General features: G+C 46.9%; 1 protein-coding gene across 2 annotated transcripts; it reads right to left on the bottom strand.

Annotated features, from left to right (window-relative positions):
* Positions 1-955: 955 nt before the first annotated feature.
* Positions 956-22,013, bottom strand: mxi1 (max interactor 1, dimerization protein). 2 transcript variants are annotated; one of them, XM_029248848.1, is made up of 6 exons: positions 21,676-22,013; positions 17,927-18,041; positions 14,747-14,776; positions 6,404-6,518; positions 4,635-4,800; positions 956-3,881 (listed from the first exon to the last, which is right to left on the bottom strand). In XM_029248848.1, exons 1-6 carry the CDS (start codon positions 21,899-21,901, stop codon positions 3,712-3,714), a joined length of 822 nt encoding a protein of 273 aa, XP_029104681.1. In that variant the 5' UTR covers positions 21,902-22,013; the 3' UTR covers positions 956-3,711. The 2 variants fall into 2 exon arrangements, with proteins under 2 accessions (XP_029104681.1, XP_018582085.1); XM_018726569.2 differs by lacking the exon at positions 21,676-22,013 and adding an exon at positions 18,248-18,414.
* Positions 22,014-25,014: the final 3,001 nt, after the last annotated feature.

Raw genomic sequence — 25,014 nt, 5'->3', positions numbered from 1 at the left:
ATGTTCTGAACAAAGTCCTGTATGTTTCAAAAGATGTTTGCCAGCACTTAAGGCCTCAGTGAAAAATGCAAAGTCTCAACTGCCAGTGAGTTGTTCTGAAGTTCAGCCCAAAAAATGAGCAACAGAACAGGGTTAATTACATGCAGCTGTTACCAGGCTGTATTGTTACACCGCAGTGCATTACTAGCCTCTTCGGCTCCAAGGCGCTGCAGGACATCTACGCCTGCCTAGTCCCTGCGGTGGTTAATACTGAACACACCACTGGTAAGTGTAGAGAAAAGATGAAATTAAGTTTAACAGCTCCCATCGGAGCGTAGTTATGAAATGCCGTTTAAACTGTGTACAAACCCCTCCCTTGCTCGGGTGGATTTGGTCCTTAATTTTCAATACGCTTCTCTTCACACCGAGGTCTCCACAAACAACCTGAATATTCTGTGGAAAAAGCAGCAATCCATCAAATACAGCTTATAACTATTAACTACAAACTATCAAAGAAGTTGCATCAAAACCCAAATAGACAAGAATGGCAGAAATTTAATAAAGTTGCCACAAAGATCACAATATATATATTAAATTGCATGAAGAGTTGTAATTTTTCCCTGTGTTGTTAATGCGTCTCTATATAGCACGTTGTGTAGTGTAACACACAAGGTGCTATGGAGAGACATATTAAAAATACGGGGGAGAATTACCACGTTTGCTGCCACAAGCAATTTTCCTCATCTTAATTTTAAACATACTATTTAATATTTCATTCATCTGATTCAGCCCATCACAGGCTAATCTTGTGTAGAAAATGTTTATTGTATTTTAAAATATATAAACGCTTACAGGTAGAACTATTAGATAATGTAGGTAGGACTAGACGCTGCTCTTTATGAAAGTACCCAAAGTCCATCACATTTTTCCATGCAAAGTGCTATTTTCACCAGCAGGTGGGAGCAGCGGAGCAGAGCGGCCCGGGGTGCTCAGCCCATGAATGTCCCATGACAACATGCTGGAAGATATTAGCAGTGTACAGTCCTGGAAACGCAGCAGACTACACTGAAAATACTTCCGCATTTTCATTTTGTACCGCAACTTAAATGCATGGACGGAAGTACGAAGGAGTAATTCTGAGTGCCGTTAGGTTTGCGGAGCAACGGCGCAGGAGAAGTGGAGCTGCCGATATGCGAGCGACAAGGAGAGCAGAGAGAGGAGTCAGGAGTGGAAAAGATTTATTTCAGCGACCCAACCTCCTCTGCCAGCGTCTATATCCCAAAGCTCATGCCACAGTAACACGGTAACTGATACTGGGCCGAGGAGGCTCCAAGACATAGACACGGTGCTGAGGGAACCATCAGAACAACGCTTCTTTAAAACAGGTTGTTCTCATAGTGCATTTGATAAAAGAAAAAATAAAATTCCAAATGACAAATTATACATGGGAAACAAAGGAAATCTGCCCAAAAACAATGGACTGTGTGGGAAGAGGCCTGAGCACACTATAGCACTGTCCTTTTAAGTCACCTTGGACAAAGGCATCAGCTAAATAACAAATAATAATAATTTGGGTTACTATCAAAAAAAGCTTCATTCAACATGGAAAATTATTTCCAATCAAAATCAATAATCGTAACAGTCCAAAGAGATGTTTTCAAGGTAATCATCGCAACAGGGCACCAAAGTCTCTCGTCTTACTGTGTTGATGAGGGATCATGTAACTCCTGCACCCTGAGCAGGACGACGGTCGGTTTCCACGAGTTAGTGGAGGCCCATTGTTCTAGAAGAGTCCGCCAACGATCCCACCCATCTGTGCTCAGTCACGGCCCGAAATGAGGCCTGTCCGAAAGGGCGGCTGTGAGATTCGCTTGGGGAGACATTTCAAAGGTCTGTCACATCAGCAACACATTATTATAGGAGGAAAAAAAAAATGCCTACATTATTCCAATTCATTAACAGTGAAAATTAAGTGTTACGGACAAATGAAAACAAACAGGAAAATAAGTTAATCTGTTTTGAGCAATGCTCTGTAAAGGGGTATGAGTTAAATAAATACTCATTTAAAAAAATTCTCATTAAAAAAACCCCAAATCTGGTGAAGTCTCTTCCACACACGACAGAACGCATCGGCTGCACGTTGAACTCAAAGGAGGGGAGGGGAAGTAAGGAAAGCCACGAGTGCATTTTGGGAAACCTCAAGCTGCAAGGTACAACTAGTGGAATGCTTCTCCTCTTGGAAATGAAAGCAAACAAAAAAGTGTAATAAATACGAGTGCCACTCAAATTCTGCAGTGATCAATAAAAGTCCTTTTCTAGCATTTTCTTCCTCGTGCTACGTCTTCGACTGAGGCGTTACTCCTCCTTTATGGCAATTACAGAAAGTGTGACTGTAACTGACGAACGCTTCAACCGGCAAAATTACCTAAGTAAAATATTGCCCGTGCCACAGACTGTCACTCTCAAGAGAATAAATCTTTCCAAAAATATAATTTAAAAATGCACAAACAAGACAAACGGCAAAAGAGGCAACACTTCTATCCATGGGTACTACTGATTTTTCTCCTTTTTTTAAATTTATTAAACTATTTTTTAAATTTTTTTTAAATTTTTTTTTTTTTTTTTTAAAGTATGTACAAAACGAGCAAGTTCACTTTGCTGTTGGACGGATGGACGGACACAGCCGCGTGCCTCTAGTAAAGGGAAAAAGAGCCAAAGTCGTCAAGACAAAATGACTACAAGTGTTATTGCTTCGGACGCACTGCTAGGAGGGACGCCTGCTGGACAAGGTCTCGTGGCACTGGCTCTGCTTATGGTAGCTGCGTGCTCGAACCCGCGTTACCCGGTTCCAGCAATTCAATGCACCAAACAACCCATTTTAATGGGAAGTGTGTGTGTGTATCTGTCTTCCTTCTCGACTCAGATGAGATGTCGCAGAACAGCCGCTCCAGACGCTTCTCGATCTGCTCGGCTGGGCGTGTTCCGCGTAGCACCGGTTCCTCTCGCTTCCGAGCACCGATTTAACTAATGAAACCAGGCTCAAGAGCCAAGGTGTGTCGACATGGCAAAGCTGAGCCGTGTTCCCACAAACTACGTGTCGAATTTCGGTTCCTTTTTCAGCAGAACGGGATGTGGCGCTGATGACCGGCTCAAAAAACCGAGTTCAGATCCCATTTGGATTCAAATTCTTGCATACCAAGAAAGTTTTAATCCAGAAACATGATTCAAATTAAACTAGATTTTTTTTTAAAAACAATCTCATGCCTCATTTCACATGAAAATGAGGGGTTTTCTTCCACATATGCACAATTCTGAAGATTGTACTGTTTTCTTAGTTTTTTCAGATTGATAGTTAAACCAAATGGTTCAAAAATAAACATGCAAACGATGTTTTGCATAAGCTCTAAAGACTAATTCATGAATTTGAAAAATGAAAGAACCCAAACTGCTGCTTAAAAAAAAATCCTTGCCACTGCCCCTGCGCTGCTTAAAGACAAAATGAAGAAGGGTGGCAAAGCTGCAAAAATCCGACTGGTTGGTGTCACAAAGGCCCGGTTCAGCAGGGATGGTCAAAGGAGGGTGTGAAGCTGGTTGTGTTGTGGTCACGCTGCGCGATGTAGGGGATGGGTTCTGCTTGGCTTGGACGTCCCCGGGCTGTGGACGCGACTCTCCTCCAAAGGCTGCCCCGCTGGCGGGGTTGTCGGAGGTGTGGGGCTGAGCCGGGGGGGCCTTCTAGGAGGAGGAGGAAAAGGCGAGTTTGATGCTGCAGCTGGAGTAGCCTTCGTCGCTGGCCACACTCTGCAGGCTGCTGTGGTCGTCCAGGTCGCTCGTGCTGGCTGTGCTCGCACTGTCCATCTCTCCGTTGGAGAATTCGGTGCTTTCCACGTCCACCTCGATCTCCTCTGTGGGACGCGACAGAAGCGCTTACAAGGTAACCCTTCGACTGCTGAAAACATTTAAACGCACAAGCTGCTGACTGGGGGTCTTGTGATGTTTTTTTCCGAAACGGCTCAACTGCGCATGTACTGCGGTGAGACGGCACATTTCTGACCAGCAGGTTGGGAGAATTTCCGTGTCTCGGCGGACACATTTAACTCAGCGCTCGCCCCAGTTGGGGTCACGGCCCTCTGGTGCCTATCCTGCAACCGCTGGCCCCAAGACTAGCAGGTACACCCTGGACGGGATGCCAGTCCACTCCAGGTAACTCCACAAACACACACGCTACAGGAAATTTACAACGTCCACTTAATCTCATGTCTTTGGAGTATGGGAGGAAACGGGAGCACCCAGCAGAAAGCCATGCAGACATGGGAAGAACATGCCAACTCCACACAAACTGAGCTAGATCGAAACCTACGTCCCAACTGCTCCGGTGCTGTGAGGTGGCAGGGCTACCTGCTGCACCACTGTGCCACCCAAACACATTTGTACGTGCCAAAGTGTTCCGAAAACGCCCATGGAGACAGTAGCGCTTTCTGCACACGTTCAGGGCAGCTATGAAAATGCTGATAATTCCATGTTCGGCCAACAGAAATGTTCACGGTGCGAATCACTAACCAGCGCTATTCATATAGCAAAGCTGTTCCCTGTGCCCCCGACAGTAAACACGCACACCGTAAAGGATGTTTGGGGGTTGGGGGGGGAGCTGCTCTCACCTTGGTCCGAGTCGGAGCGGTCGGAGCACAGGGCCGAGCCCACGCTGTTGATGCGCGTCCTCTCTGTGTCGCCCTGCAGCAGGTCCAGCTGCCTCTGCAGGTGCCTCTGTTCCCGCTCTAGGTGCTCCAGCTGGTGTCGGCTCTTCCGCTCCATCTCTTCAAGTTTCTGCGTAAAGGGGGAGGGGCAGAGCGCCTTAACAGTCTCCGCCTTTACAAAGGGTCTCACGGCTCGCGTTCAGGGTTAGTGCCGCTGAGCTCGAGCCGGAGCAGCCGCTCACTACTAAAACCTAGGAGAAGGGAGTCGCAGGCCACACGCCAGCACGCGCCACGCGTTTGGCACCCCGTCACCAAGAACCGAACGTAACGTTCCCCGCCGACTTTGGGAACGCTCGAGTATTTCTCCGTTTTCGCTTTTAAGTGCCCCTTCTGGAGAGGAGGTCTAAAAATAGCCACAGCAGCAGCCGGGAACTGACGGAGCGAGAGGGAGCCCAAGAAACGAACTCCCGTCGTTCTTCCAACTCCCCGAGCAACTCTCTGGCCACCTTCCGAGCAACCGCTGCGGTTTGCCATTTATAGTTAATAATCCCATGAACTGTGTTTCAAAGAGAGAGAAATGTCCTTAAATAACTGAAGCCAGTGCTGGGATGATGCAGCTGTGCCCGGAACATCTCTACCTGTAACTGGGACACATTTCAGCCTTGGTTAACAGCACAGCGATTTTTCAAACACGGCAACTACTAAATGCCCAAGAGCTCAAGTATTACTCCCAACTCCCCACCCCCACTCCGTTCTGCTGCACACGGGGCCGGGCGGGGCTCAGTTCTAGTCCCGTTTCATTATTCAGCTGCACTGAACATGGCTATAAATAGCTGCAGATTTAGAGGACTTCACAAGCAGTGATTGCTGACATTTCTGCGCGATGGCCGAGCCGTCGGGCTGGGGGGAGAGACAGGTTTCGGACAGAGTGGGCCAGCGACCGGGACCTTCAGCAGAACCACCACACAGCTACTAGTACATAGACTAATAACCTATTGTCTCCCTTTGGGGGGGGGGCCACTTGCTGGTTTATCTAAGCCCATTGACTGCATGGGTGCGTGTTCACAACTGAACTGACATGAACACGGTACTGAATCGCAGTACATCTGCATCATGTCGGTCTTAATCAGCGTGAGGAAGACCAGGAAAAGATGTACCCAGAGCGTGTGACACTGGATCTCACTACATTAATCTTGCCATGTTTGTCTCACGTCACGGCAGCACTTAGCAGCAGAGCAGTTCGAACCGTCACCTCCCACTTGAAGGTTCCAGGTTCAAATCCCACCTTCTACAGCCTTTATTAAAGTACTTACCCTGCTGTATAAATGCGTAAATCAGTGTAAATAGTTTAGCGCACAAACAGCACTGTACCACAGAGATTTGTGGTAATAATAATAACGGTAAAGTGGGTGTAGGTCCACGCCATACACACTGCTTATGGGGGAGATGTGTCATAATAATAATGGTAAAGCGGATGGTAGGTAAAGAGCACAAGGTTCCCTGTGCTGAAACACTGCGTGAACAAAACCTTGTTTTATATGAGAGGTAAACAAAATTCAGCGCTATATGAATGTGCAGCACTCCATACAGACTGTCATTCTAACCCCCCCGACCCTCAAGTTCCCCACCAGACTAACAGAACGCACTCGGTGCCCATCCAAGCATCCAGGTTTACCAGTGTCAGAGCTCACGCTGTTCTCCAGCATGGCGGCAGGTTCGAGGCCACAAGCTACCTTAATGTGTGCTTTGGCTTTGTTCAGTAGTCCCAGGGTCGTGTGCCGGTTGCAGTCTGGTCCCAGTGGTATAAGTGTCTTCAGTCGCTCCAGACACAGTCGCAGGTGAGCTCGTCTGCAACACAGCAAAAGCAGTGGCGCAGTCAGGACTCAGGCTCTGCACGAGGCCCTGCTACATTACAGATGTTCTCACGCGAAGAGCTGCATTAATAGAAGTGAGGAGGAACAGAACAAAAAAAAAAAAAAAAAAAAAGAGGACGAGACACCGAGAGCTCCACAGCACCCTCCTCTTGGCCTTGTTCTCCAGCAGCAGTGCAGGAGGGGACAGTGAAGAGTGACAACCCTCTTGTCCCTGGGACTGCGCTGGTGTTCAGGCTCCCTGCAGAGTGCTGTGTGCTCCCACCCTTTAGCGTGATTCGCATTTGGGAATACAAACACACATACAGACGCGCGCGCACATGCTTGTTGCCATCATTACGGTGCTATCGTGTCACTCTGTTGTGCCGTGTTGATAGGGACCTGCGTGTCTGGGTTCAGGATGAGTGAGCACACATCACCTCTTATCAGCTTGGCTTCCAGACACACACACACACACACACACACACACACACACACACACACACCCCCCCCCCCCATGGTGCCCAGCTCTGTGAATCTTGGTGATTAATCGCCTCCTTTTTCTCTGTGGGCACACACACAAGCATGTATGTGATTGTGACCCCATGACCGGCTGGTATGTTCCCAGCATTTCACGCTGCTTCTACTGATAAACATGACACACACACTGTGGGCCTCTTGTGCGTCGCCCCTTCCTGCAGATGGATGGACCCCCTTTCGCTGCTGATAACCCCTGATAACCTGGGACCCCCTGCTGACCTCAAACTCTCTCCCTCTTTTCAACCAATCATCAAACTCCTGAATTACTCTCACACATAAACAAACCAGTAAAACAGTTTACTGGATGCTTCCTCTTTCCTGCTGCTTCAAGGACAAAGTGTGGCCTTCTTCATGGCCCTTCCCTCAGAAGTTAAATCACTGAAGACTACTTGCCCTTCGCTGGTGTCAAAGTGATGTAATTTCTGACCCCGGTCCCAGGAGTCTGATAAGAACAGAGTAAAACAAAGCCAAAACAGGGTCATTATAGATCTCATTTCATTACTATAGTCCAGCAGCACAAATTGGAGATAAAAACCTTAGGGTGACAACACACACTTTCTCCTACAACAAACCCAAAAATGATCCCCTATTGCCCTCCACCCTGCAACAATGCAGATTTCCACATTATATCACGTTCTTGCTTCTCCGCTAGAGCAGCTGCGAAAAGCCGTGCGCCTCACACTCCACACTAGCCAAGGACCCAGCGTCCAGCACTAACCCCCTGCCCCACAGGGCCCCTCCGGACCACGGCCCTACTTCGTCCATCTGACTGAATGCCTAGCGGCAGACAAGAATTAAAGTTTCACTACCGCGGCGGGGGATGGGAAGGAGCATCGAGACAGTCGGCTCACTGGGACTTCCTCACACTCTCTCTCACACACACACACACACACACACACACACACGGCGCAGGCGGCCAGCGGCCTGTCCAACTGCGCTTTGCCAGTGAGTCGACAGAGGGTGAAACAATAATTCAGCACACGTGATTCCAGTGTGGTTTCTCCATCGCTGAGTAGCCTCCCTGCGCCCGACGATGCTGGAGTGGAACACCACCCCCCACCACGCGTACGAGAGATCCGAGACTCGACCCACCCCCACGCCGTGCTGCAGAGACAAAGCCGGGCGGCCGAGAGCAAGCCGCTGCGCGGGAGGCTTTGAAAGGCGCCCTTTGTCGGGGTCAGTGTGCCGTGTGCATCTTCACGCAGGCTGCCTCGCATCACAGGTTCCGCCATCGCTTTCATCTTCTAAGGGCGAGAGAAAGACCGCTGGGCTCGGCATGAAGCGCAACTACTCTGCCCGCGTGGCTTCGACGCTTCTTAAATCTGCATTCCAGAAAAGATCGTTACTCTTCGGACCTCATCTACTTTCCCCATTAACTGCACGCATGGAATGAGGAAACGACGGGCAGAGCTTGTCAAAAGCAGGGCACAATATTTCCTTCTTCCTTTTCCATCGCAGGAATGTCAGTTAACACTTCTCTATATTGTGTACTGACCAGAGTGCATCATCAGCACAGCGCATGAGAGAGGAGAGCAAAGGATGGTTTCGCAGGAGGCCCAACGTTCTGAATGAAAGCAAAGCACCATCCATGCAAGTAATTTGTGCGCTCCATTTCCAGGTGTGTGTAGAGCCTACAGGTATGTGATGAGGCTGCTCTTCACGCAGTTCAGAAGCACACAAACCTCATACTTGGCTGTGCCCCTGCTTGCAAAACCCCAATCACTTCCCCTCACAACTTGGTTCAGCTTTAGATTAAGTGAAAATAAAAGACTCAGGAGACCGACAGCAGAGCATCAATGCGGTACAAAACTTACCATCTGATTTTTGTGTCTCGCTCATCAAAAAAAAACACTCCTGGTTTATAAACAGAGAGGCGGAAATGGTGGAGCACCCTTGTATTCTTTCCCCTCTCCTACACGCTGAACACAATTCGCCGAGTTCTGCGTAACGCTGAACGCACACACACGACATACACTGTCACCATCTCTGTCTTTGACAGTTGGGCTCCCCAGTTGCACACATCTTACACACAATGGGCAGCGCTGTTCTATACCCAAGAGCCCACGGGCTCGTCACGCGGCAGGCCTGCAGCGTCCGCGCTCCGGTGCGCTTCGCGTTCATTGCTTCTATTCTGCACCCCTGTACTTGGGAGTGCCTCTTTGCAAATACCGTGTTCCTGCTGCTTTAACTTCTCAAATGTGCATGAAAATACAGCTGAGGTTAAGGATGGTTTGCCTGAACCCAAGCAACTGACAATATTAAATGTATAGCTATTTATACAGCTGGGTAGTGTTTTGTTTTTTTCTTTTCTTTTCAACAGCAGTGATCACTGCTATGTACCTTGATCAAGTGTGTTACAGCAGGAGTGTGGATTCACACCTGGATCCAAAGACGAACCGCTAAGCTCTCAACAGCCCCACGTCTTCCCTACTCGACGATATGAAATCAGAGGGCACATTACCCCAAACATGAGGAAGCCACAACATCGTTGTCGGAGAGGAACACGAGGACAGCAGGATATTCACCCTGAGGACGGGCTGGTTTAGGTGTGTTTAGGCACTCTTTCCTCCCCTTTGACACCGGTAAGCAGCCTCAGGAGAGCCGTGGGCCAAACTAGCAACCAGAAAACGTAAGCCACTCGATTCTGGAGAATAACCTTCCATTCCCCATTTACTGCCCGACTTATCGCACCAGCGGATGCCTGAAAGCAACTTCAGAAAAATGCAGATCTTTTGAAGGATAGGAACTGCAGTGGCGATCATCCATCAAACACAGAGCAGACCAAGAGAAGCCAGCGATCAGGGGATACCCCGACCGCAGCACCGAGGAATTCAAACAATGCGCCTGCAACTTTGTCTCGCGAGACCTTCTAACTCGACGTTGATTCGGAGGTAGGGCTGCCGTCAAGCTGAAAGGCCATAAAAAGCCGAACTACCTATGAACACAAAAGGATTTTATACTTTTGCAATTTCCAGTATGTCAAAAATGAGCACAAGGAAATGGATGAGCGAGATTTTTCTTCTCCCCAAAGATCCCCGGAATTTGATTCTAAAAAACATCCCACCCAGATGAGTTGTGGTAAAAGCATGGCGCAGTAATGTGCTTCAACAAACAAGTAATTATCGCCCCCGTGAAGCCAACTGCGCTGTGCGCGCAAACCGGTGCCGAGCCGCATGCCGATGCACAGCCCCGGTGTTGGGGTGCGTGGGGGATGGAGAGGGACAGGAGCTGACCGTCATGCCGCAATGTGGATTCACTTGACGTGCGAAAAGTCTTCGGTCCGATTTGCAATGGGGGGGCACACAAAGAGCAGACCCTCACCAGGCACCAACGCAATCAGCAGGAGACACCATGCTGAAGGGGGTGGGGGGGATAGTCACGTGTGTCGCCGCATCGTGTGATGTGTGGCATCCAGAATGTCAGAAATCTGCTTCTGATGGTTTTCCTGCCTCACCCGAGAATGAAAAAGCTCAGGATTAAAATCTTAAAAACCACGTCTCTGCCCAGAAATACATACATACAAACAAAGCCCGGTGCGAGCAGATGTGTGCTCTGCAGCGCCCCCGTCATTCCCTCCCCCACTGCCACTCCAGTACAGCCCACTGGTATCTAATGGCCATCTAATCCCTGCTTCCACTCGTCCCTATGTGGGTAACCAAGGCAACCTGTGGCAAACTCCAGGTCCCGGCACTCAGCCGGCGTGTCGCTGTGCGGCAGCGTATGGCAGATCAACGGGGAACATCCCAAGGACAAGGCAGATGCGCACGCGGTCCAAGTCTCTGGGCCGATCCGTTCTGGGGCACGGCTCCGTCGTCAGCGACCGCACCCGGAATCTTGGAGTCCCCTGACTCAGTCCAGAGCCTCGGGTTCCGATGTCTTCTCTGACTGCTCCACAACACCCGGGCCTTCAAGCTCATGCCGTGCTGCCAGGTTCCGGGAGATTAGTCCTGGTCCCCTCAGCGGGAACAAGCCCTGACACGTGTGCATGGCAGCAAAACATCAAATCCAGTAAGCCTCTTTTTCGAAGCCAATAAAAGCTTGCGAGGTGTCACGTTGTTGGGAACTAACGGTTCCTGTACACCAAGCAGTGTCACACCATCCAAAAGGCACTCCCCGCGGACACTGCAAGCTCCTTGGCGAACAATGTAGAAAGGGCTTTCTCCTCCTGTTCCTAAGCACGACTACCCCAGAGCTGGCGTAAGGGAATACGGCGTATTAGCAGGATGCTCCACAGAGACATCTACATGCATACGCTGTCTGTCTGCACCCCTCACAAACAGCCACTGTGGTCGCATGTATGCATATATCTCAAAGCCAACAAATAATGAGAACGCAAGCTTCAGGAACCATACGGGGCACGGTGAGCATGAGCCATCAAAATGTTGGCAGTTTTTTTCTTTTTTTTTTTTAAATTAAAAAAATAGGGTCTAGAAGCATGCCAGGAGGTGAATGTTACTGCAATGGTTACATAATTTGTTACTTTGGGGATTTAATACTGATAATCAGTGATGTAACAGTGTTGGGACAAAGTCACAATCAAAATATGGACAAACAGTTCAAAGAACCCAAAGGAGTGCATGTAAATATGACATATTCCTTCTCTTAATATAATGCATGAATTGTACTTTTGCTGAGATGTACGTCGCTTTAGACAAAAGTGTCTCCTAAATGAATAAATGTAAATGTAAATTAGATGGAGAAAAAAAAAAATAATGAAGGCTCTATGAAACAGTGCAGGTCCTGCAGAGCACACAGAGAACTTGTGGGTCCGAACCACATGAACCCGATCCCACACAAGCCAAAGGGTCTTCCAGAAATGCTGCTCCGGAGAAGGGCATCGGAGTGAGGCCTGCAATCCACACCAATGTGAGATCTGACATCTAACAGAGCTGCATGCAAGCAAATATTAAGAACATATGGGCAGCACTGCATGCAGCATCAAAAAACAGAATGGTTAATAAATTTAAACACATTCCACAGAGCAAAAGACTTCTACACATAGGATGCTTTTATCCTGGTGGAAGGAAAGGGTTGCACTGTGCAATTTTCAGGCCCACCATTAGCCAAGCTGGGGAGGGAGGGAGGGACTTAATAAATGTTTACGTTTACATTTATGTTGACACTTTTTCATTTAGCTGATGCTTTTCTCCAAAGTGACTTACAATGTTAAGGTTACAATTATTGCAAGCTTACAGTTATTTGTCCATTTATGCAGCTGGATAATTTTACTGGAGCAATTTAGGTTAAGTACCTTGCTCAAGGGTACTACAGCCAGAGATGAGATTCGAACCTACAATCTTTGGTTCCAAAAGCAGCAACTCTAACCACTAAGTACCAGATGTCCCTAAATAAATAAATAAATAAAGAAATAAATGCGGATGGAATATATTCCAAACATACTCATCTCTCCCTTGGAAGAGACGAGAGCCCTCCCTCTAGCTGCAAAATAATCCCACAGGGCACGATGGCTGCAGTGTCTTAACAGCAGAACTCCATCAAAAAAATTCGGAATTCTTCTGTGGCCATAACATACAAAATAATGTTTACGTTTTTAGATGTCGCTCCGTTATCGAATAAAAGGGCCATTCTGTACTTCTCCCTGATCCTAGAAATCTGTGCAAACTGGAAACAAACGGCAATCAGTTTAAGGGAACCTAGATATTCAATCCCATTACAACAGGCCATATCCTGCTTTGTAAAGTGAGCGCGTAGTCTTACGGGGGAATCCTGTGGGTGACCCGATTAATCTGTTTTAACAAGCCAGCACCCGTCGAACGGAACCCTGAGCCAAAGCAAGGGCTATAACACAGCAGGGAAATGGGGAGACGGCTGAAAACACCTGGATAACCTGGGCGACGACTCAAACCGCAAACAGGTAAGTACTTTGGTGTCCAATGGATAGCGGCACGGTGGGACAAAACGCAAAAAAAAAAACAAACACTGAACCTGCGCGTGCACAGCCCTCCCAACACGGTATCACTTCAAGAAGACTAAAGCACCTATTCTGATCGCCTGCGCTCTGCTTCACCACAAGCCACAATCAGCACACAATTTTCACAGCTTTACAACACATGGCTTGAGGAAAAAAAAACGCAAGCAAAAACTTCTAGCAAAGATTAATAAGATATTAAGATGATATACTGTCCGTTGCAAAGCAGAGCCCGGATTTCATGAGGCCGACATCTTGGGAAACATCAGCCATGGGCTCATCTTCTACTGAGCTGCGTATATATTGTAAGAACCCCCCCCCCCCCCCCCCCTTTAAAGATAGCAGCAGCCTTATCTTGCAAAGTCCTCGTCTTTGCATGTCTCGTGATCCAAGCCAACAGGGCAGCGGCGCCCGGGCCGGTGACACCCTCCGAATTCAAAAAAAAGCTGCTCTTATTTAGATCGAGGGGGCTGATGAGCATGAATTGGTTTCGCCCTGTGCACCACAGAAGGCTCATTCCGTAAAATGCAACAGCAGGCTTGCAGCAGCGTTTAAAACAGTGGCTCACTTCTCCTGTAAAGCGCTTGCGTTTGGTACGTAGCCTCTCTGATAGAGAAAACTGGTTAGTGCCATGTGCAATTGCCCGGGGAATGTATAGGCTCCGGACCACTGCAACCCTACACTGGACAAGCTGCGATCGACACTGGAATAACAGGACAGCTGGCACAACACTTCAGAGCCCCTGAAGAGGGTAAAGCTAAAACAGTCAACTAGTTGATTCAGCACAGAAAAGCTCAGGAGTCTCCCTGTAACCGAATCGCCCGAAAAAAGGTGACACTTGAGTGGGTCAGTGATGTCACCCCTCACCGAGTGACGTCGGGCCTAAGGGATCAAGCCTGAATGTCAAGGCTGCATTCCAAGGGTGGAACCAGAGTCACTCCACCCACTCTTATCATTTACAAACTGCAGGCATTCAGCGATAATTTCTGTCTGCAAAGTTCTCCTTAAAGGGTAAAATGCAAAAGGGGCAAAGGCAAAGTCTTTTTTAAACTATTTTCTCAAAACAAAACAGCATTTTGTATTTGTTTAATCAAAGGTCTTTTTAGATGCAGGAAAAGGAACAGACTAAAACAAGCATCAGTACACTAACAAGCTTATTGTTGTAGTCGAGAGAATTTTAAAATGCATTAAAATTATTTCAAATACAATGTGTTGAATCATATATCTGGGAAAAAAAATAGCACTGAAAAATATCTGTTATGCTCATCAAGTTTTACGGGAGGCCCACACCCATATATTTAAATTCGCCCATGCCCTGCAGACTAGGAAATGCCCCATGTTGGGCAAAATCGTCATTTAAGACCTGCTCCCGCTTGGGTTATATAACATGGTAAGGACATCTGAACTATTATCTCTGGTTTCATTTCTCTCTGGTTCTTGTGCACCTCCACCCCCAGCCATACTGTAACATGAAACCTTAGCAACGGCACCACCTCTGCACGACCCAATGGTGGCATGGCTGTTCGGCCAGGGAGGCGAGGCCTTTGGATTAGCAGAACCAGGCCACATTTTACTTGTACTTTCATAACCTGTTGCTGCAGAGATATCTGCCAAACACGGAGTCACACGTGGGTTCGTTCATCCCGCCCCGAGGCCCCACCGAAGTTCTTCAAACTTCAAGCGTGACATCTCGCATCAAGCGGAAGATCTCGGCTACAAGCACTAAGCCACTTTTCAGGAAAATCCAGCCAACTCACCTGTTCTTCTCTAGCTCATTGTGTGTGGACCTACAAGGGAAGAAAAAAAAAAAAAAATTCTCAATTTTTCAGTTCAAGAGCAGACTGCAAAAAAGAAGCACACAATAAGTTAGATTTGCACATCACACGTCGACACATTTGTGCTCTGATCTGATGAACGGTGCACAGAAAAGTGGGCCGGCGACGCATATTCGCCATGAAACAAGTTGACTGTGATGTGAAAGCCCCCTCCTGGGGCACGAGTAAGCAGCGAGGTGTAAACAAAGAGCAGCGAGTTGGCTGCTTCTCTACAAGCTGTGCTGTATGGAAACACAAAGAGAAATGAGCGCTCCCAACGGCTATGGAGACCGGGGCTCTCGCACCAGGGACCTGTTATTTCCCTTCACCAGTCTCTATTAATACCACCACCACCACCACCACCACCTCCTTCTCCTCCTCCTCCTGGTCCTCCCCTATCCATTTTTTGGCTGCTTCACATGACTGACCTGAAGGCCTGCTTTGTTATACAAAAAAGGATGTGCAAAGCAGCGACATGGACTGACTGACGTCTTTATCGTCTGCCGACCGTAACTGTGCGCACCTGATAGAGAATTACCGTAATCCAGCTCTCATTTTTTACCATTTGCAAAAAATATCTCCTCTGGCAACAATCCTCTTTTTAATTAAAGTAAACAAAATGCATGTGTGTATATGCTTTTCACACTAAGCTACATTTTATAATTATTTATTTATTTAATTTTTTTGGTTTTGGTAGTGGGCTCTTTGGTAGGTTTCTCAAGCTGCAGCATAGAGAGGGGATGACGTAGAAAAATGGGGAGGGATCCGGGTGTGAGCCCACCCCAACTGAGCTGGGCACCACCACGTCACCCTTTCTTTCCAGTCTGCGACTTCTCCCTTCCAAAATGAGCAACTACAAAGGCAGGACAGCACATTACTTATATATATATATATATATATTAAAAAAAAAGCGGATGCACTGGACAGCTATTTTAAAAAAAACCTTTTTACACAAAAACAGACAGAAGCAGGACAAGCCTGATGAGCTGTCTGAATTCCTCATGCACCACCATCGTGGAACACGGTAATCAGGAGCGGCGTGACTGGAGGAGGAGTGATAGAGATGGTCACCCAGAGCACCGGGCGGAAAAACACACCTCTTTTTCGGGGCTGAAATACGTATCCCAAAAGTGCCATTTCGCTACGAAATTCAACACAGTTAAGGCACAGATGATAGAAGTGGAAGACTGTGCCAATGTGCGGACAACTGGTATCACAGGACGTTCTACCACAAGGCCCTTGTTGACCCTAACCTAACTGTAGTACGCCTACGGAGCACAAAGTAGTCCCAAAACACACGTGCGTTCCCGTGTCATTATGCCAATCCCCGCAAAACCCGGTGACGTGCCCATTTTAATTATCACTCTTCGAAACCTTTACGAGCGCATCGTAAACATCTCTCTGAATTATTCACAACCGTGTGCTTCATTACGGCACGAGTGTTGCGACGTCATACTGCACCGTGGTAAAATGGACTGCAACTTAGAACAGCAGCATGGGAGGGTGGAGGACCGTGTGTTTACATGTGATTTTATAGACAAAGCACAAAAAAAAAAACAAAATGTCAGATTTATACAATTACACTAACATTCTGGTCTGAGACACTGCTGCTAGATCTGCCCCAGGAATTGTAATAACTAATTACTGCAATAATTGGTCAATGAAACATAAATGTCACTTTTATGCCTTATATGTCACTGGGGGCGCCATGTGGCATACGTACTGGTAACAGCTGACAGACTTCTATTAAAGGATCTGGGTTCGAATCCCAGTCCTGTCATACCCTTCATAATGTCTGTATCCTAAATTAACAAAGGAAAAATTACCCAGTCCTATAAACAGGTAAATCAGGGTAAGTAGCTTAGTGTATAAATTTCATGTTTTGAGTTGCTTTAGAGAAAAGCATCAGATAAATTAATCATTACTACTATCATTATTATTAGTAATAATAACAATAATGTAGCAATAATACATTTACTATTATTATTGTTGTTATTATTCATATTAATAATAATAAACAGCAGTTTCAATGCTACTTTCTCAGAGCTTATGATAAACACCACCAGGTCATAACCAAGCACTTTGAAGTAGCCTATCAAACACATTTGATCATTTTAGTAACTGACTCTGTACAAATCCTATCAATAACTCGTTAATAAAATGGGAAACTTCACCATTCTCAATGAACACAAAGTAAATGCATATCAGATCCTGCAGTTTGTTTTCATGTTACTGCTGAGTGTCCCACTACCCCACTATTAATATTGCTCACCATATTTATGGAAATATTTCTGATGGGTTTTTTTCCCACATTCAAAGCAATAGCAGAAGACCTAAATAAGAGAAGTCAAAGGTGTGTGTTGCATGGACAGAATAAAGATTGTGTGCTTTATGTACATTATTCCATACTTTCACCAGTTTTCTGTAGATTTTTCACCTGCTCTGTGTGTGTGTATTTCTTACCTGATACAGGTGTTTTTAGATAATCTGTGTTGTTCTTGAATTTTATACGTTTATTGTGTATTTCTATGTCCTGGTGTATGAGTTATGTATACTTTCTTCACCTGCTGTGTGTGCGTGTTTTGTATGTGTCTCACCTCTTGTATACATTTGGGTGTACGCTACATGTCCTTTGCATGGAGCGTGTGTACAGATTGTGTATTCTGTGTATATGGTGGCACAGCGAGTAGTGTCGCTCTCTCACAGTGCCGGGGTGATTTGAGAAGATGTGGGTTCAATCCCCACTCAGTCTGTGTGGAGTCTGCATGTTCTCCCCGTGTCTGTGTGGATTTCCTCCGGGTGCTCTGGTTTCCTCCCACAGTCCGAAAACATGCTATTCAGGTTCACCCACAGCGTGTGAGTGACAGAGAGAGTGTGTTCCACTGATGTACAGATGAGTATCCCAGTGTAAGCAGTGTATTAAGCACTGTAAGTCACCTTGGTGAATAAGGTGTGTGGGCTGATGACACTACATAGAGCTCATTGGAAGTTGCTTTGGAGAAAAGTGTCCGCTAAATAAATAAATGTACATGTCCCTCACTGTGTGTATGTTCAGTGTGTGTGTGTGTGTGTGTGTGTGTGTGTGTGTGTGTGTGTGTGTGTGTGTGTGTGTGTATTACCCACCTGCTGTGTGTGCTGCCCCCGCCACTGTGCCTCTTACTGCGCAGTTTACGCGGGTGTCTCAGGAGGCTCGCGCTCTGCACGGAGGGGAACGAGGACGCGTAGCCGTGCTCACACTCTGCACAGAAAGGGAGACAAACACACTCAGTACTGCCGCAATACCCCCCCCCCAAACACACACAAGCTGCAGAGAGAGGAGTAACACGGCTCTCAACAGGACCTGCGTGAAAACATATCAGTCGGAGACATCAAGTCCTGGGAGAAGTCAGTGTCAACGGAGGGGAGCCGTGTGTGGAAGCCTGTGTGTGTACGTGCGAGCCGTACCTCTGTCCTTCCTGTCCAGGTACTCGGCCGCCTCGAGCAGCCGCTGGATGTTAATGAGCTGCACGGCCATCATTGCTGCGGGAGCGAGCGAGCGAACGGAACGGTCGTCCCGACGACTTGGGAAATGCGGCTAATAAAAACCCGTACTATATTTCCTCATAAAATACAGGACAGTCACAATGTCATTGATTCCACGTTCTCCCTTATCTCTTCTTCTATGTACAGTACAGCTAAACAAGTAGAAAATATTCCTAGTACGTCGACGTCAGTTTTACTCAAGTTCAGTTCAGCTTTAAAAATATTTGAATAGCAAGATATTAAAATATTCAGTAAAATAATAGTTACATGTAGTTTTTTAAATAAACTCTTTATTTAATAATAAAAAAAGTGTATAAATGATATATAAAAAGCTTTTTCCCCCCCCCGAAAGCCCAAGTGCCTTCACCTCCCCGGACGCTGGCTCCACTCCTCCCCCAGTTTGTTTACCTGCTTCGCACAACCAAGGGGCGGAGCCAGGCCTCGGCACAAAGCTTTATGGGTTATGAAGTTTTTTCCTTTCAGCTATAAAAAGGAAACCGGGAGCAGGAGCCAGGCTTTATGGGAAATGGAGTATCATAGACGGTCCAGAGTTCCAGACAAGCATTAGTACAAATAACAAAGAAATAACCTCTTTCATTTTCAGGGTAATAATAAAAACAATAGTAGTAATAAAGGCAAGCACAGGATAGTTTAAAATGACTTTAAGAAATTGATACTATGTAGGCTACATACATTTGCACTGGATACAATAACACACCATGACATTTTTTGACTCTCAATGCTTTGTATTTTTGCAGTGCATTTATATTTATTTAGTAGAGGCTTTTTCTCTAAAGCAACTTACAAAGGATACCATATAGTGTTATCAGACCACACACTTTATTCACCAAGGTAACTTACACTGCTAGATACACTACTTACAATGGGACACTCATCCATACATCAGTGGAACACACGCTCTCTCACACACTATGGGGGAACCTGAACAGCATGTCTTTGGACTGTGGGAGGAAACCAGAGCACCCAGAGGAAACCCACGCAGACATGGGGAGAACATGCAAACTCCACACAGACAGACAGAGCAGGGATCGAACCCACATCCTCTCGCACCACCCAGTCCTGTGAGACAACAGCACTATTCACTGTGCTACCATATTTATATACACAGAATACACAATCTGGATCTGGATTAGTCAAATAAGCTTTGGCACGTAGGAGATATCATAACTTTATTCCTGGATCATGTACTGTTATTTTGCAATTTATATGCAGTAATTATATCTGTAACCGAGCGTTCGCACACATATCCATAACGTCAAACTTTTCAAAAAATTTACAACATGATGATGCATGCCCGAAATAACAATCACTTATAAAAGTTGTGAAGTTTAGTGCTGCAAAAATTTTTCGAACGGTCATATTTACGTCCAGGGGAAAAGCTCCTATTAAGAGCACATCCTACAAATCCCAGAAACCCCTAAAACTGCGCGGATTTTTGAACAAGCAGAAGCCAGGCTCAGCAACATATGACGTCACCAGTAACAGCCTGTTTTATTGGACTAGTATGCCAGTAAATACGGTCACCTTTCTTTTATTTATCCAATCACAACGTTGGAATGTGCTCCATGTGGAAACCATGTGAGTACTCCTGCAGAGACCAGGAAGTAGACTATTATTAATGCAGCGCTACGTGATTTCACATAATGTAATTAACGGTGGAATTTTATTATGGGCCTTAGATTTAAGTACATTGACCACGTTTCAGCAACATGCATTGCTACAGGTTATAGAAAGGGTTCGTTTAACACTTTGTTTACAATTGTATTTATTTATTCCTTTCAGCGACGATGACTGGTGAACAGTCTAGTCTTAGTCTGGACAAGCACAAACACGTCTCAGACGTCTGTGTGACTTCAAATGAGCGATTGAATAGAGATATGAGTTGCCGGGTTAGGCTCCGGTTCCCCGTGACCCCATATGGGACAAGCGGTTCTGAAAATGTGTGTGTGTGTGTGTGTATTTAAAACAGAAACGTGATGCACCTTTACTGCAGCACAGACCACGAGCCATTTTGTATCAGCTGAGAGAATGATTCCAGCAAATGTGGGATTTCAAGTCACGCTGCACATCTGAGCAATATTGAGAATCAAGGGCTTCAAAACTAAGAATGAATAAACAAACTCTTGCATTCCATTTCTCTTGTCCATCAGAGAAATACAATAAACAATAAAGCACTCGATGAGCTAGTCAGAATTGCATAGAGCTTTAAAGATGACCCCTCCATAAAACCCTCTATAAAGAAATGTTAATTGTTAAGCGTTAATTTATAATTTTGCAGGCAAGCAACAGTACTGATGGACAAAGGACAAATACACCCCTGAACGCTATTTTTCCAACACCTACAGGCCTTTTTTTTCTGGACAAACGACCTGATTCATGACCCCCAAGCTACAAATTCTTCTGTTTTACCCTGTGTTGCCATTTTTCAAACGCTTATATACCTAAATAATAATCTTTAGGCAGAGTGTTACACCCGTCCAGTGTCAAGCTTTTGTGCCAGCTGTCCCCATTCTTTTCAATCACTCCTGCAGCACGAGCAAAAATAGGTCAAAGTGCTAGAAGGAGGTTAATAAACTGCCACATCTTATAGGATTTCTCCCCTTTTTCACTGAAACACTGCCCCCCCCCCCCTTTCCATGAAATCACCTGCGCGGTGGTCACTCGTACCCTCATCTCCTGTTTGTTTTTGCAGAGCCTCTGCTCTACTAAGCGACAAATAAGATTAATTTTGATTTTAAAAAGGCATGCTTTTTGGGGGATTAATCTGATGTGCGTGTGTGTGAATTTGGGGGGTTGGGAGGTGAAAAAGACAGACTCATATAATTATATATATTATTCAGGAAGAGCTGGAGGACGTAATGATATTTCATGATTATGAGATCCCCCATGTGACACTCCGTACATTATTTTACTAAGGTATGCTTTTAGGTAGAAAACACACATATAAGATCCGATCGGGGATAAACCAACATGGACAGAGTACCTTAAAGGGACGCTTAAAAGCATTGCTTGTTTTAACTGAAATATAAAGCAAGGTAAGGAACGATCAGTGCTTTTTAACGCGAGGAGCACAGCAGTGAGCGGTGCGCGTTTTTCTTCGGGTTTTTCTATCGCAGCGCAGCGCCGTGTGTCGCACATCCATCCATGTGCTGCTGCTGCTGCTGCTCTGCCTACTAGTTGATGGAACTCCGTCCTTTGTTGTCTGAGTCTCTCCGAGTCCCACTCCTGTTTTCTCCCTTCTCTCTCTGTTTTGCGTGTGCGTGCGTGCGTCTGTGTGTGTGTCTGTCTGTGACTGTGTCTGTCGGGCGCGCGCCCCCACCCCCACTTACTGCCGTCCCTCCTATCGCTGTTCTCTATGAAGTCCGCGGCCTCGAGCAGGACCTGCACGTTCCGCAGGAAGGTGCCGAGCCGGTCAACGGCGGGTTCCACGCCGGGCTCCACGGCGCTGAAGACGTCATTGAAAGGACACCCGGGCATCCCTGCGAAGCGCTGCGGGTCCTCAGAGCCCCCGCACCCGGCCAGCGCGTCCCTCTGCGCCCTTTCGCTGCGCACCATCCTTATTCTGCGCGTCCGTGTTCGTCTTATCTCTTTTCTTATTATTGTCTCGTGCCAGAAGGTCCGCGACGAGCTTTTCTCCTGCGCGCTTCGCTTCGGAGGGGGGGCAATAAATGAATGAAAGATGCGGAGCGCGCGGGGACGGGGTCTGCCACGGACGCGCGCATGGTCCACGCACCCGCCGAGTGCATGCGCGTCTCTCTCTCTCTCTCTCTCTCTCTCTCTCTCTCTCTCTCTCGACAAGTGCAAAAATCCCGAGCATATTCACTTTGCAGTGCGCATATAGTCAATTCCTACCCGATTTATTTTATTTACGTAACACTTTATGTGTAATTACTGTTACTGCTGAAGACGAGGGCAGAACGACGTGTGACCATTTTTCAGCGCTACATATTTCGCATAGTTACCTGTGTGTGAGAAATGTGGGGCGCGAGCCCTCGCTTTCTCCACTTTCCTGACGAGAAAATGTTCCGCGCAATGTCGGCGCAACCATTATTTCAGCGGTTTGACCGCTCGAAGCTTCACTTTGGTCGGACGGGACGGGACGGGATGCGACGGTCGGTTGTGGAACCGAAGGCGCGTAGTAGGCGGGGCGGCGCGCGCCACTCACAGCGCTCCTCGGCGCGCGGCGCGGCCCCGCGCGGGCGGCGGATGCTTCAAAGGGACACCGGCGAGCCGCAGCGTTTTGATGTGAAGTTCACGCGGAGCTGGAAAGTTCAGCGCGCGAGGGAACCGTTGAAACGCTGGCCGGCGTCGCTGCGGAAGGAAGGAGAGCGGACCGCGGAGAGACCTCTGGGGCTCTCTCCAAAATAGTACATGATGATTTGCCAGAAAGACATACACAAAAGGTCTCCGGGAAGCCATCCAGTTTGTACTATATCTGTTAGCCAGCTCTTACATTTGTGTGTACTTAGTTTTGAGGTTCCAAACCACTGAGCCTTCCTTACGACTTTGAGTGCTTTGCCATTGGAGAATAGAGTGGATGTCGAGGAAAGATCGGAAAACACAGATCTAGGCCTTGAGGACATGGATGGAGTATCCGTGTCCTCCCGTAGCATTTCCCAAATGAATGTCCGTTTAAGGGGTTAAGAAAACACATGCCGGTCTTCCGTGCAACGGGCCCTGCAGACAACACAAGCCGCACCAAAGAAGACCACGTACCGCACCTTCCACAAATCCCAGTTGAAGTTTCCATGAGTGCTGGGGTCCATAGACAGTGAAGATGGATGAGGAAAAGGGGGGGGGGGGATTTATATCGGTACATAGATGTTCATTTTCCTGTTTTGAAACATCCACCTTTGTTCCTCAGTTTTTCCCCAATGTGGGATGGTCCAACACCACACACACAGTCTGAAACCACTCATCCCAAGTAGGGTCACAGCAAGCTGGAGCCTAACCCAGCAACACAGGGTACAAGGCTGGAGGGAGCAGGGACACACCCAGGACAGGACACCAGTCCATCACAACAAGGCAGGACTCGAACCATAGACCCACCAGAGAGCAGGACCTAGCCATGCCTGCTGCGCCACCACACTCCCCGTCAACACCACACACACACTTTCTGAACTGAAGACACAGGCTGAAGGGGAAGGGGACACACCTAGGACGGGACGCCAGTCCATCGCAAGGCACCCCAAGTGGGACTCAAACCCCAGACCCACCGGAGAGCAGAACCTGGTCCAACCCACTGCACCACCACCACACCACCACACCCCTTGCCGTCCAAAACCAGCAACATGTAAAAATGTTTATGGGCCCTTTGTAATGTGATGCTTCTTGTGTGATGTAAGAAATGCTATTAAACATTAAACTCTTGATTACATCATACATGGCTGTCCTGACATTTATTGGTATTTATAGAGCACTAAAGGTCACAGCACAGCCATCCGAAGCCTTTGAAAACATATGACCTCAGCATGTTTTACATTCTCTAGAATAAGCTGAAAAAGTTAAAAACAGAATTGCCACAGTTGTTAAATTACATATTAAAAACAAAGTGAGCTGTCAGTAAAGCACCATGCTTTCAAGCTCCAGAATACATCGAACTCATCAGAATGTGTAATCACTGGAAGGTTTTTGTACAAAATGTAATAATTCAGTAAGAATTCGATCATGTAGCACCCCCAAGTCTTTCTGCAGCCGATTTCAGATGAAACAACGTAATTCAGAACTGCGAAACTACTGGAAAATGATGTTATAATGGTGAAAGATATTTAACAACTGTGTGAAATGAGGGGTGGCAAGATGGCACAGCAGGTAGTGCTGGTGTCCCACAGCTCCACCTCACTCTGTGTGGAGTTTCTATGTTCTCCACGTGTCCTCGTGAGTTTCTTCTCACAGTGCAAAGAAGTGTATATCAGGTGGACTGGTGATGGACGTGTGTGTGTGTGTGTGTGTGTGTGTGTGTGTGTGTGTGTGTGTGTGTGTGTGTGTGTGTGTGTGTACCCTGCCTCATCTCCAATGCTTCTGGGATAGACTCTGGATCATCATGAACCTGAATTTAATAAGTGGTTGATGAAAACTGAAAAAAAAGGGTACAGACAAAACAGCTGGTTGTGTAGTGGTTAGAGCTGCTGCCTTTGGAGCCAAAGGTCATAGGTTTGATCCCCACCTCTGGCTGTGATACCCTTGAGCAAGGTACTTACCCTAAATTGCTTGTGTGAAATTACCCAGATAGGTAAAGAATGGTAAGTAGTTTTCATTTCCTATTCACTTAGCTTTTCTTTTCTCCAAAGTGACTTGTCACGTTAAGCAACTATTTACCCATTTATATACCTGGGCAATTTTACTGGAGCAAGGGTAAGTATCTTGCTCAAGGGTACTACAGAAGGAGGTGAGATTCGAACCTGCAACCTTCAGATTCAAATGTAGCATCTCCATATTTTATGCTTTGCTTGGGGGTCATTTTATCCATTGCAGAGTAAAGTGGAAACCAACGGCTGTATGGTCATTGTGGCGTGTTTGCCTAAACACGGTAGAAAAGGCAGATCAAACTTCGGACCAGCTGGTTCCAGGGGAAAGGGCAAGACGATTTCCTTTAGCAAGCCTCAAGAATGGTATTATTATTATTATTGCAGACTTTTTTGTCCAACCTAACGTGTATCCAAATGCAG

Source organism: Scleropages formosus, chromosome 24 (assembly GCF_900964775.1).
Source record: "Scleropages formosus chromosome 24, fSclFor1.1, whole genome shotgun sequence".
Classification (NCBI taxonomy): Eukaryota; Metazoa; Chordata; class Actinopteri; order Osteoglossiformes; family Osteoglossidae; genus Scleropages; species Scleropages formosus.
Note: the sequence above shows the minus strand (reverse complement) of the source record. Positions and strands in the feature narration are given on the sequence as shown.